General features: G+C 52.2%; 1 protein-coding gene across 1 annotated transcript; it reads right to left on the minus strand.

Moving 5' to 3' along the window:
• Positions 1-985: 985 nt before the first annotated feature.
• On the minus strand, positions 986-14,259 carry PTX4 (pentraxin 4). The gene is made up of 4 exons (XM_048867428.2): positions 14,230-14,259; positions 13,536-13,613; positions 11,177-11,993; positions 986-4,557 (listed from the first exon to the last, which is right to left on the minus strand). Exons 1-4 carry the CDS (start codon positions 14,257-14,259, stop codon positions 3,920-3,922), a joined length of 1,563 nt encoding a protein of 520 aa, XP_048723385.2. The 3' UTR covers positions 986-3,919.
• Positions 14,260-16,731: the final 2,472 nt, after the last annotated feature.

Here is a 16,731-nt window from a genome sequence, read left to right on the forward strand (position 1 = left end):
CCAAAATGCAACAATTTCACACAACATTTTGGCTGAAATGAAACAGCGTTTTCCAAAATGTTGGCTAATTTTTTTCCTCCAGTCCTAGTTACTGTTAAGAATCTATGCACCTGTCTCCCCTCCCTTCGGACACCCTCCGCTGCCCCTTGTGCTGCTGGTGTAAGATGCTCCATGGCCCCTCTCTGGTGTGTTCTGCTGTTTGTACCTGTCTCAGAGAACTTGGGCCACATGCCAAGGCCTCACATGTATATAAATGATGCTTCGTCATGTGGGTCCCAGGGTGTTATGGGCAGAGAAATCTGAGCTAGCCCGCCTGGTGGGCCCTCGCACCGCCACCTCCTCCATATAGAACGTGTCCATGTGTTTCCCCTCTCCACCCACACAACAGAGCTGTGCAGGAAGCTGGCACCTTCCCCCTCACACACACACAAAAAACCCCCTCTTCCCTGCTTGCTTTCACAATCCAGGAGGAGCAGGCTGCTGCCCAAAGCTTCCAGTTACCCCAAGACCTTCGGTGCATGGGATGGGACCAGCCTCTCCAGAGAAAACCTTTGCCTTGTCTCCTCCAGACACAGACCCATGACAGTGACCATGCTGGGCTGCAGCTGCTTGCTCTTGTCTGCCATGGACATGAAAAACAGAACCACCGATTGGCCTCTTTTAGCGGAGACAACCAGGACGTAGCAGGCTGGCAAATCCTCAGAGCAGTTCTGGGTGTGGCTGCCTGGATGCCACGCACATAACAGCTCCTGACGGGGTGTCACTTTCCTTCAGCGACAAACACTTCCTGAGGTGCCAGGGACTATTGCAGAACAGCAGGGTCACTCCAAGCTGCATTTAAACAAGCAGGAGACTCTGACCCGGGCCCGGGAGGTGAGAGAGCTAGGAGTGAGACACCTGGAGCTGGCCAGCACTCCCAGTGGCTACAGCGCACTGCATTCCCATGCTCTGCCTTTAAGCAGCAATACCAAGCCAATGCGGGAAATAAAGAAAGCAGACTGTTTAATAAAAGTGTAGGAGAAGGGGAGCTGCCTCCAGGACAGTGCAGGATGTGGAGACCAGAGCAGAGTTGCTGTTTGGGGAGCCCAGCTAGTGCCACTGAGGAGATAAGAGAAATAAAGCGGAGAAAAGTAGCGGCAGAGCCAGAGCAACGGTGACTAAAAGCCCCAAGTCTTTTGGGTCATTCCCAGTCACTGCTGCCTGTTTCCATCCTGATGATCTTCCCCAATTGCTGACACATCAATGAATCATGTCACTGACGGGCCATATGGGGCACCTGACAAGCACCCACCAGTGATACGGCTTAGGGCTTGATTCTGTACAGTGCTGAGCATTTCTGGAAGTGCCAGGTGCCTTCACTTCCCACTGACATTCGCAGGAGTTAAAGCTTGCAAGACGGAGCCTTTGGCTGGGGAGCTAGCCCATGACTATACGTTCTGGGGGTTGGAACGTGCCTCTGACTGGCCCTTTGATTTTAGGAATAAAATGACCCCAAGCTTGTAAACATGATGGAAAGGGACATGGTCAATGTAAAAACAGACACCACTCCTTGGGCATGTTACTAACACCTTAGATGATTAAAGGGACACTCTCAACTTAAACCCATCACTTTTCTCTTGAATGTTTTACCTGCTTGCTAGAAGTGGCAGCTAATGTCACCGAAATGGCAAGAGATTAGCCCGAAATGAGGCTTTTCTCTATTTTCCCAGTTCTGTGTACATGATCCATTTGACAGCACTTTGCATCATCAAGTTCACCCTTCCACAACAGTCAGGTTCCTGAACTGCCTGGGTGAGATTTTCATCCAGCAACAGGAGAAAACAATTTCTTTTAAAATGGAAAATACGTGGCTGTAAAACCCCCTGCGTCAGCAGGGGCCGGACCCAAAAGGCTTTCAACATCACGTTCTGAAACTGCCTAAATGTCAAGCTGATGCTGTCCTTTTCAAGCTGAAATAATCTTAAAAATCTCCCCTGCCTGTCCCCATTTTTGCTGTTTACTTGGGCAGTTTGCACTTTACATACAGCAAACATGATTGTTTCCTTCTTATTTGAAATGTTGCCAGATCCCAGCTGCAAGAGACACAGGCCTCGCGTTCACGAGAGAGATGCAGCATCACTCTAGCAGCTTCAGTACCACACACAGGTTATTGTGGAGACACCTGATCTAAACCACCAGCCCATAAGAGCCTCCACATTCCCCTCTCCACACTCCTGTGGCTTCCCAAGGCCAAGCTGGATGCAGTGGTTACCTATTATACTGGAGCAGGTAGCTTATTGCAGCTATTTGAGGCTGCAACCAGAGCAGCCAGCCTCTCCAAGGAGCTTTAGACTTGAGGCCATTTTAAAGGAAGAGCTTGGGCCAGGGGAAAGGCACAGTTCCTGTTTCTGTCCAGCTCTCATTCATGATTAGATCAAGGCTGTTTGGTTTGGATGTTTGGCACCACAGGGGAATGTAGCCGGGGCTAGGGCTGAACAGAGAGGCAGGGATCGTCTGTTGACCTGCCCTGTTAGCCAGGTTAGAGCTCTGCACGAATTGCTGCTTCACTGAGGCACATGCTGGTTTTGAACTTCATCGGCCTCTGAGAGGTGGGGTGGCCCTCTAGGGAGAGGGAACTCAGGGCAGAGCCAGGAATGTCCTGCAGGGAGCCCCAGGAACAATCCGACCTGGGGAGACAGCTTAGGTGGAGGTTTCTACTCTGTTATTCTTCTTTGAGTTACTCATCAAGCCCAGCCCCATGACAGGGGTAAGCTTGACCCTCTACGACCAGGGTACACACCGTCTGGTACACAGTTACTGTTGACATTTCAAAGAGCACTTCACAAACCTAGACTGCAAGACTGGGCTGCGTTATGAGGGCCACCTTCCCCTTGCCCTCCTCTTCCTTGGGCTCTCTTCGGAAGAATTAAATGTCGAAGGCAAGTTCCATTCGTGGTCATTTCACTGTGAAAACTAACTGCAATAGACATTTGCGCCTCAGGTTGGAAATAGAATCCAAGAGCCTTTCCCCCAGGCTGCTGCACTTATATGCAGCTACAGCACCTTGGGCTAAGCTGGTGTTAGCTCCGTAGGGTTTGCTTAGGTCAGTATTCGGAGGGGAGCCCTTCCTGGAAAAGTGGTAGTTATCAGAAGCGGTATTTGCGGGAGACAGCCCGCTTTCCTCCATTTCTGGGCTACACCCATGCCCAGCATGATATTACGGGGCTGTATCTTGGATGAGATCTAAGACTAATTTCCGACCATTGCTGGGAATTAAAAATCCTGTGGCAGTTTCCATAAGTGCAGGGTGGCTGTGTTCCAGTTTGAATGCTCGCATTCTGTCTATCTAAATCCCATCTGAGGCTTTCATCTCTTGTCCTAATCTGGTGTGTGGTATTGCTGTGCACTACTGAACAGCTGCCATGCCCCCCTGCCCCAATCCTCCCCAGAGCTGGCTGCATTGCACTGGTGGGAGAAGCGATTGCTGGGTCTTTGCTAAGGGTCTGGAAAAGCTCTGCAGGAGGAAAAGCAATACGACGCCGAGGTCAGGTATTGATATGAGCCGGCCTCTGGCTGATTATCCCTTTGGACACAGCCATCTCAGCATGGCTGGACCCTCCACACAGCTGCACTGATTTCTGGACTCAGTGAGGAGACATGAGCAATCACATGAAGAAGTTTCCATTAAATTGGCATGGGAAGCATTGAGTGATGCTTTTATGCCTCTCAGGATCTCCATGGCAATGGCTGTGTCAGTAGAGCCCCTAGCCTCTCATCCGATGGAGAAAAGGGCATTTTGCCTATTTAGCAGGGTGGAGAAAGTGTTCTGGCTCACAGGCATCACAAGCTGATGTCGATAACTGCCCGGCGGCATATGGACTCTGGGCTGCCCACGGTCTGTATTGCTGGGGACAGCCCAGGATGGGGCATGCTTGGTTTACTAACAGTTTTCCAGGCAGGTGCAATTCACCTTCTGCACTGATCCATTCAGGGAGGAGACATCAGCCAACCTCAGGATGGTGCCACGGGGCAGGCCCTTCCCGATCGCTATGCTGGACACCTCCCCAGGCATCAGAGTGCGGTTCCAGATGGCAAAGCCAGCCAGGCGTCCCACAAAGGCTTCTGAGGGGTCAAACCCACCCCCAACCACATCCTGCTCCTGACCCAGAATGAGCGACCCACCAGGGGGGATCTCATAGCCCTCCTGGAACTTGGAGCCCGTGGATGCTAGTCTCCTGTCCACGTAGTACCAGTACTTGCCCTGGATGGAAGACCAGATGACACACATGTGGTGCCATCCGCCGTCCAGGACCCGCCCCACCGGCAGCTCCCGGAAAGCTGGGTCACCAATGACGAAGTGGATGGAGGCTGGGGCCGCGGTGTTCCGGCCATGCAGGACGAGCTTGTTGTCATTCTCCTCTGTGGCGTAGGACAGGATGGAGCCCAGGGAGTGAGCGTGGGTGCTCACCCAGCTGCAGACTGACAGCTCGTGCAGGCTGGTCTGGAAGCCCTGGCCAAAGGTGGCAAAGTTTTCAGTGGAAGCATTGGGGAAAAGCAGCATGGAATCCACATTGCAAACTGGAGAGGAGAGAGAGAAAGCCACAGTCACTGCCTGTCTCGAGCACGTGGGGCTGCTGCTCATGCCTGCACTGTGACGATGGACCAGCCTCCTGCCTCCCCTCCCCGCCCCGCCATAAGAACATAAAAATGGCCATACTGGGTCAGACCAAAGGTCCATCTAGCCCAGTATCCTGTCTGCCGACAGTGGCCAATGCCAGGTGCCCCAGAGGGAATGAACAGAACAGGTAATCACCCAGTGATCCATTCCCTGTCGCCCATTCCCAGCTTCTAGAAAACAGAGGCTAGACACACCATCCCTTCCCATCCTGATTCCTGGCTAACAGCCATTGATGGACCTAACCTCCATGAACTTATCTATTTCTTTTTTTAACCCTGTTATAGTCTTGGTCTTCACAACATCCTCTGGCAAAGAGTTCCACAGACTGACTGTGTGTTGTGTGAAAAAATACTTCCTTTTGTTTGTTTTAAACCTGCTGCCAATTAATTTCATTTGGTGACCCCTAGTTCTTGTGTTATGAGGAGGAGTAAATAACACTTCCTCATTTACTTTCTCCACACCAGTCATGATTTTATAGACCTCTATCATATACCCTCTTAGTCGTCTCTTTTCCGAGCTCAAAAGTCCCATTCTTATTAATCCTCCTCATATGGAAGCTGTTCCATACCCCTAATCATGTTTGTTGCTCTTTTCTGAACTTTTTCCAATTCCAATATATCTTTTTTGAGATGGGGTGACCACATCTGCATGCAGTATTCAAGATGTGGGCATACCCTGGATTTATACAGAAGCAATATGATATTTTCTGTCTTATTATCTATCCCTTTCCTAATGATTCCCAACACTCTGTTTGCTTTTATGACTGCTGCTGCACATTGAGTGAATGTTTTCAGAGAACTATCCACAGTGACTCCAAGATCTCGTTCTTGAGTGGTAACAGCTAATTTAGACCCCATCATTTTATATGTATAGTTAGGATTATGTTTGCTAACATGCATTATTTTGCATTTATTAACATTGAATTTCACCTGCCTTTTTGTTGCCCCGTCATCCAGTTTTGAGAGATCCTTTTGTAACCCTTCACAATCTGCTTTGGACTTAACTATCTCGAGTAGTTTTGTATCATCTGCAAATTTTGCCACCTCACTGTTTACCCCCTTTTCCAGATCATTTATGAATACGTTGAACTGCACTGGTCCCAGTACAGACTCCTGGTGGACACCACTATTTACCTCTCTCCATTCTGACAACTGACCATTTATTCCTTTGTTTCCTATCTTTTAACCAGTTACCAATCCATGAGAGGACCTTCCCTCTTATCCCATGACAGCTTACTTTGCTTAAGAGCCTTTGGTGAGGGACCTTGTCAAAGGCTTCCTGAAAATCTAAGTACATTATATCCACAGGATCACCCTTGCCCAGATGCTTGTTGACCCCCTCAAAGAATTCTAGCAGATTGGTGAGGCATGATTTCCCTTTATCAAAACCATGTTGACTCTTCCCCAACAAATAAAGTTTACCTATGTGTCTGACAATTTTGTTCTTTACTATAGTTTCAACCAGTTTGCCCAGTACTGAAGTCAGGCTTACCGGCCTGTTGTTGCTGGAATCACCTCTGGTGCCCTTTTTAAAAATTGGTGTCACATTAGCTATCCTCCAGTCATTTGGTACAGAGGCTGATTTAAATGATAGGTTACAGACGACAGTTAGTAGTTCTGCAATTTCACATTTGAGTTCCTTCAGAACTGTTGGGTGATACCATATGGTCCTGGTGACTTATTCCTGTTTGATGACCCCACCATAAGTGAGGGTCAGTCAAGGACTGCTCTCCCTGCCCCCCCAGCTGTCTGAGCGCAGTGATCACACAGTTAGCCACCCTCCCTTTCACCTGGCATAGGAGCTGCCCTGCAGGCAGCCCCACATATTTTTCCCCCACCCCACCTAGATAATAATCCCTAGTGCCTCCATCTGGGGAACCCCAGGTGCTTCATGAACATGACACACAGGGAGGCAAAAGGCCAGGTTTTCAGTGGCACAGAGTCGTTCTGGCCGCTCCGCAACTCAGATGAATCAGCCAGCGGGTGACTAACCCCAAGTCACACACGGAGTCTGTGCCAGAGCTGGGCCCAGCTAGAACCCAGCTCTCCTGATCCCCAGCCAGGGCCTGAGCCCCCAGGCCGTCCTCCCACTCCTAGCAGGCACAATCACAGGCATGGCAGCACCTTGCATGACACAGAATTTGGGGCCATCAGTCCTTGTCCTAGAATGGCTCTGTTGGGGGTGACATGAGTGAGCTGGCTGGGGGGCAGCACCCCCAGCTCCACTCCCTCACTCAAATCCCACCAGCACAGGAGAGCATGCTATCACTAACCTCCCCCGTGCCCTGAGCATCAGCAGGTGGAGAGCTAAGCTGGCCAGTGGAGACAGGATGCAGCCATGGATATCGTTATTTGCACTAATGATTCAGCCAGGAAGAGGCTGCACCCTCCTTGCAGGACCTGACTGGTTGTCTCCTGCTCAACCCTGCGGAGTTTCAGGTGCCTTGAGCTGTCCTGCAAACCCCTTCTGAGTTGCTACTTCCCCAGCAGCATTTCAGTGAGGGCCTGTTGTTTTCAACAGAGCAACCCCCAGAGAGCCATGCCACTGACCCAGAGCAGGCCAGAAGTTCCCTGAGCTTGAACTATGAGAAATGTCACCAGCACAGGAGAGTGTAGGCTCAGGTGGAGATGGATAGCCAGCATGCAGCTTCAGAAAGTCACTCCGGTGGGAATGATGCCTCTGTGGGCGCGTTATAACAACGATGTGGGTGGAACCAGACAATCAATCACTATGCCCTGGAATGAACTCATGCCGCAAACTGATCAAGACAAAAACCCTGCCCCACCTGGCGGCAAAGTGATCACTCCATGTCTGACCTCTCAGGCTTCGTCCTCAAAGGGAACCTGCACCACACCTTCCAAAGACGAGAGCCATAGGTTCTGATTCGGTGGGTGCTCCAGTGCTCAGCACCCATTGGCAGCCCCACCAATCAGCTCCTTCCCCTCCTCTCCAGCGCCTCCCGCCCGCTGCGTGGGGGAGGAGCGGAGGCAGGAAGAGGCGGAGCAAGGGTGGGAAGGGGGTGGGGCCTTGGGGGAAGTGGTGGAGTGGGGGTGGAGCCTGGGGTAGAGCGGGGGTCGAGCATCCCCCCGGGAAAACCAGAAAGTCGGCACCTGTGCTGGGAGCTTCAATTCATAACTTTGCTAGGGACTAAAAATCATGGACTTGATAAAGGCATTGGATTTGAGGCTTATTACAACAAACTGTAACTCACTAATCCCCCCCCTCCCCGTTTTTGTCAGATGACTACTGTGGTGTTAACGGGCCACTTCACCTTGAATGGTCCCTTGGACTTTGTGCTAACTACTTCTGCTAAACTATCTGTTCCACCTTGTATTTAGCTGTGACACTCTGAGAGCCTTTCCCAGCCCGGAGGAAGAGCTCCTTGTGGCTCGGAAGCCTCTCTCTCTCTCTCTCTCTCTCGCACAGGAGTGGGCCCAATAACAGATATCACCTCCCGCACCATGTCTCTCTGGGACCCACACGGCAACACCCATGTTGGCCCAGAGCTGGGCAGGGGCTGAACCTTTGTACAGCAACAGTGCCACCCAGTGGCTGCTCCACAGTGCCTCGCGCCTGCTCTGTTCTGACTGATAATGATGCTGCACTAGCTGGGGCGACAGCGAGAGTCTCCTGCCGGTGGATCCACGCAGCCTCATGGGTTAACTGGCTCAATGAACCCTCTACTCAGCCGGCTGTCCTCCTTTCCTCTGGTCGGGTCTATGTCACGGCCCTCTTTGATCTTGGAGAGGCCGTGGGGATGGAGGGAACAGGGGTGTGACACCTGTTTGGATGCAAAAGAAGAGACACAGCTCGGTCACGGCAATAGCTCAGGAGTTTGGGGAGACGGGATGATCTCTCAGCCCCTGCCAAGGAAAGATCCCCAAAGGCTGTGGGCATCCTAACAAGAAAGCATCACCAGGAATAGCTACCTCTGAGCTCATCCGTCCATCGGCCCCCAGCCCTCCCAGACACCATCTGTTTCTGGTGGAGCCAAAGGCCTGAACAAGAAGTTTAAACTTGATACAGGAGACAAGGGGGAGGCAGCGGAGGACCCTGAGTATTCAAGGCTGCAGAGAGATCAGGGAGGCTGAGGAAGGAACACAAGCCCAGAGGTGATGCAGCGACAGCAAAGACTCTGTTCAAGGAGCTTAGACAAGGAGGAGAGACAGGAGTCAGAGAGGCTGGGTGGTTGCGGTGGGTTTTTTGGTGGATGGGGCATCCTACCAGGGGCTTGTCCATTGAGGGAGAGGAGCCGGGGGAGGGAGGCACAGCGGGGGCTGGGGCCAAGGGCGGCTAGGTATGCAGGTCAGAAGTGGAGATTAACTGAGAGATCTCAGAGTCCATGAACAGGATCCAGAAGGAGAGGGGGAGGGACTGGGGAAGGGGAGAAGTTCACACCATCTCTTGTCCAGCCCACCCTCTTCAGTGCCCACCCCCAACAGAGTGGGGTTCGGAAAGGCCCAGAGAGCAGCTTGCCTGGTGCACTGGGGAGCCCCCTTACAGACCGAGCCTGAGCTTGGGATTCTAGGGAGAGCCCCCGTAGCAACGCTGCTGGTGAGACCCCTGAGCGACCCCCTCCAGCAGAGCCTGACGGCTCCACTGCTACATCTGCTAAGCATCCCCTCTCCCTCAGGGCTTCCCACACAGCGCCCTGAGACTCTCCCCACTCTGGGCTCTCCACTTCTTGCTCTGTGATGGTGGGGACATGCTGCAGAGTTGCAAAGCAGTACTGAGGCCAGTCAAATCCAGAGGGAAAGAGAACTCAACAATCTAAGATCTGTCAGCTTTGCTGGGCATTGAGAGCCCAGCACTACACAGCTGCCTGTGAAACCCTGTCAGGGCGAGCAGAGAGATCCTGAACAGCACCGTCCGGTGCACATGGGAGCAGAATGATGCTAAGGCTGAGAGGGACCATAGAAACCCAACAGAAAATTCTGCTTCATGCACGTGGAAAAATATCAACACTCCCAACTTCCAACCCCCCCAGCACAATTCCCAGCCAGCTTGGCTGGTGCTTCAAAACCCAGCATGATCTATAAAAGAAGCCAAGTTGGTCCAGCACTTGTTGGGTGATGTGTGGCCAACCTTTCTGATGGGAACTGATGGGTAAGGTGGTTTATTTATGGTTGGTGTTTTAAGAATGACAACGCAACTGGACAGCTCGGCTGCTGAAATCTTTCAAAAATCTCTGCCCAGAGCATAGGGCCTGAATTCTCACTGACACTACAGCCATCTAGATTGCTCTGGCAGCGTAAAGGGGCCAGAAGGGGGCTGGGGAATTACATTTACACTGACGCACAGCCCCTTTACGCTGCCAGAACGGTACAAGGGTACCCTAGCACAACTGAGAATTCAGGCCTGGCCATGGACAACTTCAGCCCCAAAGGAATTTGTTTGCCAAAATTACGAGCAGCTGACAAAAGAGGAGTTAGACTGGAAGTTGTATGTTGCCCCAATCACCTATAGAAGGCGTTCCCAAGAACCTGCTGCAATGCAGCGTATGTGCCTATATCGCACGTGCCACATGCGCACAATTACGTATAAAAAGAATGTTAAAAAAACATAAGGACGGCTGTACTGGGTCAGCCCAATGGTCTATCCAGCCCAGGATCCTGTCTTCCAATAGTGGCCAGTGCCACGTGCTTCAGAGGGAATGAACAGAACAGGGCAATTTATCAAGTGATCCATCCCATCGCTCAGTCCCAGCTTCTGGCAGACAGAGGTTTAGGGACACCCAAAGCATGGGGCTTGCGTCCCTGACCAGCTTGGCTAATAGCCAGTGATGGACCTATCCTCTGTGAGCTTATCTAATTCTTTTTTGAACCCAGTTATAGTTTGGGCCAGCACTTGAAAATTAGGAAATATCAGATTTAGAGTTGCCCACGCAACCTTAATTTGGCCCCATGTGCAGAAAAATAGTACGTGATCATGTAATCAAAGTTCTAAGGCATATGGACAGAGGGGTGGATTAAGTTTACAAAGGCAACCACAGACCTGGCATTTCCTAACTTTCAAGTGCTGGATTTTGCAGCCTAAATAATGTAGGTCTTTTAACATAATTTTTTGTATGTAATTTCCTAGGTTATTTTTAAAAGGCAAAATAAAGCCAGATTCTATTATGTGCAACTAACACAACCTCCCCATCATGCATCAGTGTGTCAGGGCTTGAATCCTAAACCTTCAGCACTACATCGCAGCCTGCTACCATTTGACATGCAAGTCTAACGACATTAGCTAGCAGCAAGAGAAGGCTGTAATCCCATAGTGGGGAGAACGGTCTGTTGGCACCATGTGCTGGGTCCAGGGGATGGTCAGGAGGAGTCCAACCTAGTTCTCTCTCTTCCCGGGACAAAGAAAAGGCACCTCTCTAGCCTGAGGGGTTTTGGTCTGCTGAAGATCAAAGGCCTGCTGCAAGCAATGGAGGGCTGAGCTTTCCTTCTACAAAAGCACCCCCTAGCATAACATCATGTGGGTATGTGTGTTGGGGAGACAGAGAGAATGTAAAAGGTTTCAACATACTTGTGCCTGGCTTCTTGGGTGATGGTGATTGCAGCTGCTCTTGTGAGATCTGGGCCACCCTGCGGAGCTGCTGCCTGGCAGCTTGTGGCTCTGGCACAGTGGGGGTCTCTGGCTGTCTCTCCTGCCTGGGGGTCTTATTCCCATGGAACAGGCTACTCTGCAGCCCCCTCTTTGCAGCCTGGGCCAGGACCTGCTGCCTCTTCTCCTCCAGCTTCTTCCTTTGTTTGTGCTTGGCATGCAGCTTCTTCACGCTGTGTCCCTGGCTTCCCTCTGCCTCCAGCAGCTTGTCATGGGGTGTCTGGTTAAGTCGCTGGGCCGCAGCCAGCTCATGGTGCCCAGATGCCAGGATCTCCTTGTGCAGCGTGTTCTTCAGCCGCTGCTCCAGAGCCTCCAGTTTGGTTCCCTGGCTCCTACTGGCCTCCCGCAGGCTCTCCAGCTCTTTCTGTAGGGTGTTCCTGCTGGCATGCAGGGTGGTGAGGTCTGCCACGTGGCTTGCAGTCTGCAGAGTTAGGTTGGACAGGAGAGCGCTCTGCTGCAGCCTCTCCCCAGAGCTCTGCTTGTGGCTTTCGCTCAGGGACTCAGCCAACGAGGAGAGTTTAGAGTTTAGCTTTTTGGTTCTTTTCTGTAGCTTCTTCATCCAGATTTTCAAAGAGCCCAGGTCCTCCTGCAGGGCGGCATGCGACACGTTGAGAGCAGCCGCGATGGTGTCGTACTGATCCGCCAGGTGCCGGAACCTGGTGTCGATGTTGTAGGAAATGTTGTAGTTCCCGGCGATCCCCTGGAGATGCAGCAGTGTCACCTCCTGAAACCGACGAAACTGCAAGACACCCAGAACCCTGAATGATTCCCAGCACTTAGATCAGGGATCATTTCTGGGCAGGGCTGCCGAACGCAGGCTAATCAACCCTCCACAACCCCAGGGACTTACGCAACCCTTGGACCGCTGGGGAAACTGACACACAAGCATTAAGGGCTAAACTTTTACAAAGGGCCTCTAATTGCGGTTGCTTTGGTTATGGTCAGCTCCCACTGACTGCAGTTTGGAACCAGCCCCAAAGGGGTCTCACACTGAGCACCCTCACCCAGAGGCACCACAAATCTGATGCCACTTTTGTAACTAAAGCCAAAATCTAGGGTTCAACAAGGCCCCCCAGTGTGGCAGTGGCAGAGGTGGGCTTGGAATCCAGCCCTTATCTACATAACCAGACCTCTCCAGCTGAAATTCAGTCATTGGGTGAGCCACGGAGTCTAGAGAAACCAGGTATTGCCTTCACACAGGACTGCCTGCTGGAAAATGCAAAATAATATCAAAATGCCCCGTAACTCAGATTCACATTGCCCTTTATAGCTCGCAGGCCGCTAACCCAGACACTTCCCAGGAACTCAGCCCGCTCTCTGACTGGGGACTCTCTCCTGCCCTCGCTGGAGACTGGATTCGATAACCTAATCAGTGTTCTCCCATTTCTAGTTTCGGGGACACTATGTACATGTGATCCATACACACATCATAGAAACTGGATCATTCACTCTTTGGTCATTGCAACCCTGACTCTTTGCTTGTGTCATCCCCTGGAATCCCCGACATCCAAGCCCAGGGGGTCCCCAGCCAAATCTTCACAGGACAGAGACATTTATCCCAGCAGTCCTGTCCTTTGATAAGTCACAAAGGGGGCCTGGATCTGCTGTGCAAATCAGTGAGCCAGTGCCCTGTTGTCGGCACTTTCCTCAGCAGAGACCAACAGCATTCAAAAGTGAACCCCTAAAGCTTGACCCTTTGATCTAAAGTTAGACACCTCAAGAAACAGTCTGATCTGTTGTGGTGCCGAGCAGCCAGCAGCTCCCAGAGATCTAGCTGGGAAAACGCTGGCTACATATCTCTAATGGCTATCACACAGACTCATACATCTGCCCAGACATTACAGTCTCCTCTAGGACAACAGAGAGTCAAGACTCAGGCAAACTCCAGGCAAAGAGAAGGGAAGTTTGGCTTGAGTAAAAACCGTGTAAGTAAAGGGTGTTGATGTTCTGTATATTCCGGGGCTGCCCCACCACCCCGCCCCAGGGCAGAAGCCCCGAGTCCCAGCAGGCAGGCCTGGCTCTCGAACTTCTGAAGATTATCATATGCGGCTCAGAAGGTCAGTAAGTTTGGCCACCCCAATATATTACATCCATATACTTCTACAGGTAAGTTCCAGTGCTGGGCCAGCTGGTGAGACAGGTACTGTAGGAACACATGGATAGACATGCTGATATCAGAGGGATACACTGCAGACCCTTTGGAGTAAGTAGGTCTGACTCCTAATGAAGTCAGTAGGATTTGGCCCCGTCTGTCCAATAGCAAAGAGTCATGAATATTCACCTGCTCCTCGAGTCGCCTAAACCTTTCAAAGAATGGCTTTCTCTGCTCCCTGGTCCCGGCCTCCTGCAGCAGACTCCGCTGCAGACACACAGCAGCAAGAAGAAGGCAAACGGGCAGCATTTTCCTCGCCCAGCGCGTTCAGCAGCAGAGAGCCGGGTGTCGCAGATCCTTCTGGTAGCTCTTGAATTGGAAGAATGACTTTGGTTCAGTGTCTGGCTTCTGTATTCTCCTCTGCATCTCTCTCTCGGGTTTTTGTGGCTGATCTCACTGGTTTCCCCCTCTGATGCAAGGGGCTCATGTTCCTCCCACCAGGCAAAAATCAGTCTGTGGTTTCTCCTCAAAATAGATGAGATATGCAGTCTCCCCTAGCATTCCCCGGGAGCCACGTTTAGCACGGAAGGCAGTGCTTTTTTCAGGATCAAGCCGGCTGGCGCAGGGGCTCAGCTGATGGTTTGTACTGGGGGAAGGGCAGTGTTTGCACCGCTCCTGTTTATACAAGCACTTGACACCCCCTGGCCCAGAGTCAGCTGTGCTGGTTTACGTCCCATGGAAAATCTCTGCATGCAGGAAGCCAGATGGGTTTTGCAGAAGTGCGTGGGGCCCATATCCCGCCCTGCTGTCTCCTGCTGGCGCTCCCCTTGGTTTGAGCCGAATCAGCAACTTTTACTGATGGCTTCCACTCAGCACAGCTCACCAAGACATTAATAACAGACCCAGCAGCCATGGTCACCAGTAGATCTTGGTCTACATGCACCAGAGCAGGGCTATATTTGCACCAACGCTGTTTTCCCTGCAAAGGCTCCAGGCCAGGCCTGCTGGGCCTCCCAGCTGCCCGGGATCAAGGTGCTGCTTCCTGCTGAGCATGTCCTGGGAGCTGGAGGCAGGAGGAGCAGCAGATGCTCAGCACCTCCCAGCACGGGTTCAGCAGGCCTTAAAGCACAAGATTCACATGTATCTTCAGGCAGAGCTGCAGTCTTTTTTGGTGCAGTCAAATTCCCCGGATTGCAATAAAAACCAACTCCTCTATTGTGAGATGGGGGGTAGGGAAGCCAAAGAATGGGGCTGCCCTGCTTGGGGATAACAATCATCCATGCTAGCTGACCATCATTGCCTCTTCAGGTGGGCCAGGGGTAAAAGAAACACAATGATATGAAAGAAGGGAGACTTTTCGTACAGTCACATCAGCTGTAATGGACAATATGGACCCTTGTTGGAGGCCTGTGGCCCAAGATCCTTTGCTCCCTGTTTGCATTACGAGGAAGGGCCCTGCCTTTGAAACCAAGCCCATGAGACGTGACCAGGGAATGCGAGCTGAACTTCCTAACCGTCAAGAGAGGAGGCACAGCAGCAATGAGCCAACTCTAGAAGCAAGGGAGAGAGGGGAAATCTGCCACGCCAGCCAGAACCAGTGGCAAGCAGGCCCAAGGCTGAGGAGCCCGAAAGCAGAGCAACCCTTCCATGGACAAAGAGCAAATCAGCTAGCGGGTGTAAACCCTGCTTCCTCCTGCTAACAGCACTAGGGACAGGATTGGGCCCAATGCCTATTCCATGTGCTGCAGGGGGACATGCAGGGAGCACTATACTCTGTGTGGGGCCGGTGCCACAGAAACCTGTATTCCTTGCTCCTTGCCGCCTCCTCCTCTCTCTGTGATCCAGGGCCAGAAGTCACCAGGTGAGAGCCAAGCATTCTGCAACTTTTGTGTGTGTATGTGTATTGGGGGGGGGGAGCATGGAGCACCTCCATCCCACCCCGAGCCTCCTTGTGGCAGCAGGTGGTCCTGCAGCCTGGAGCACATCAGTCCCACTGCAAGACTTGGCCTGTGACCTTTCTCAGCTGAGGTTGTCAAGCAGAGTTTCACTGGTTCTCTCTCAGGAGTCAAGTATTTTAGAGGCCTTCATTCTGGAGCCCAGGGACAGGCAAACTGCCAACTGAACGCCGAGGCGCCTGATGGTCCCAGCTGCTAGTCCCTCTCTGTCCACTGTGGCATCAGCTGGCCTTTGGTAGCTGGGGATGGGTGGAAGGTCTCTCCTGTGGCAGGTTGTGGCTTCTCTCTTCCCCGGTCAGGACATGGCTCAGTGAGCAGAGACTCCTCTTCATGGGCAGGGGAATTCGGTGTGCCCAGGTGAGGCCCTCCTGGCTCTGCTTCGCCCACTCATCCTGCAACCTTCTCTCTTAGGGCACGATGACACTGCAATCGCTCCTCAGCCTGCAGCTTGGGTAGACATGCCCATGCCAGCTTCACCCACCTTGGCGCAGCTAAAACCAGTGAGCACTGTATGTCCTCAGGGTCCCCTCCCCAGTGTGCTTACACAGCACACACTGAAGCCCGGGCCCCTGTACAGTAACTCCTCACTTAACACCATCCCGGTTAACATTGTTATGTCACTGATCAATGAGAAAACATGCTCGTTTAAAGTTGCACAATGCTCCCATATAACTTAGTTTGGCAGCCTCCTGCTTTGTCCACTGCTTGCAGGAAGAGCAGCCCGTTGGAGCTAGCTGGTGGGGGCTTGGCACCAGGGTGGACCAGCAGCCCCCCTATCAGTTCCCCTAAGTTCCCTGTGTGGCAGCTGCCCAGCAAATTACCAATTGCCGGGCAGTTCAGGTGTCCCTCGTACCACTGCCGTGTGCTGCTCCTACCCTCTGCCTTGGAGCTGCTCCCGGGAGCCTCCTGCTTGCTGTGTAAAGGGGCGGGGGAGAAAGAGGGGTGCTAATGTCAGGGTGTCCCCCTCCCCCCGCTCCTGTACCCCACCTCCACAAAACAGAGAGGTGGATGACAGGGCTCAGGACAGAGGGAGCTTACTGGCAGCAGCTGCTGTCTCAACTTGCTGATCAACTTAAAAAGGTAGTGTGGGGTCAGGGTACTTAGAGTGGGGTCAGTGTACTTAAAGGGGCAATGCACATTTCTCTCACACACATGGTGTGTGTCTCTGTCTCACACACACACACACATGCACTTCCCCCCGCACTTTGGAAAGTGGAGGGAGTAGTGTGCTCCAGTGGGATAGCGTGGGTTCATCACCCCTTTCAGTTTCCAATATTTGCAGCCACAGCCATGCTGTGCCTCCTCCCTCCATTCGTGCTGCCTTGTAGAGTGTGAGGCTACATTAACAACAAAGTGTTAACCCTTGAGGGCTCAGCCGATTGCTAGTTCATCATTTAGCAATAAGGCATTCCCTGGGAAATATCCCACCC

This window comes from Caretta caretta, chromosome 10 (assembly GCF_965140235.1).
Source record: "Caretta caretta isolate rCarCar2 chromosome 10, rCarCar1.hap1, whole genome shotgun sequence".
Classification (NCBI taxonomy): Eukaryota; Metazoa; Chordata; order Testudines; family Cheloniidae; genus Caretta; species Caretta caretta.

Bases quoted from the DNA above. Each gene is read 5' to 3' on its own strand.
- PTX4 (XM_048867428.2), bottom strand. From the start codon at position 14,259: ATGGCTGCTGGGTCTGTTATTAATGTCTTG. The intron at 13,614-14,229 runs GTGAGCTGTGCT...GTGTGTCTGCAG, and splicing joins GGTCTGTTATTAATGTCTTG to CGGAGTCTGCTGCAGGAGGC. The intron at 4,558-11,176 runs GTATGTTGAAAC...TCTCCTCTCCAG, and splicing joins ACCCAAGAAGCCAGGCACAA to TTTGCAATGTGGATTCCATG.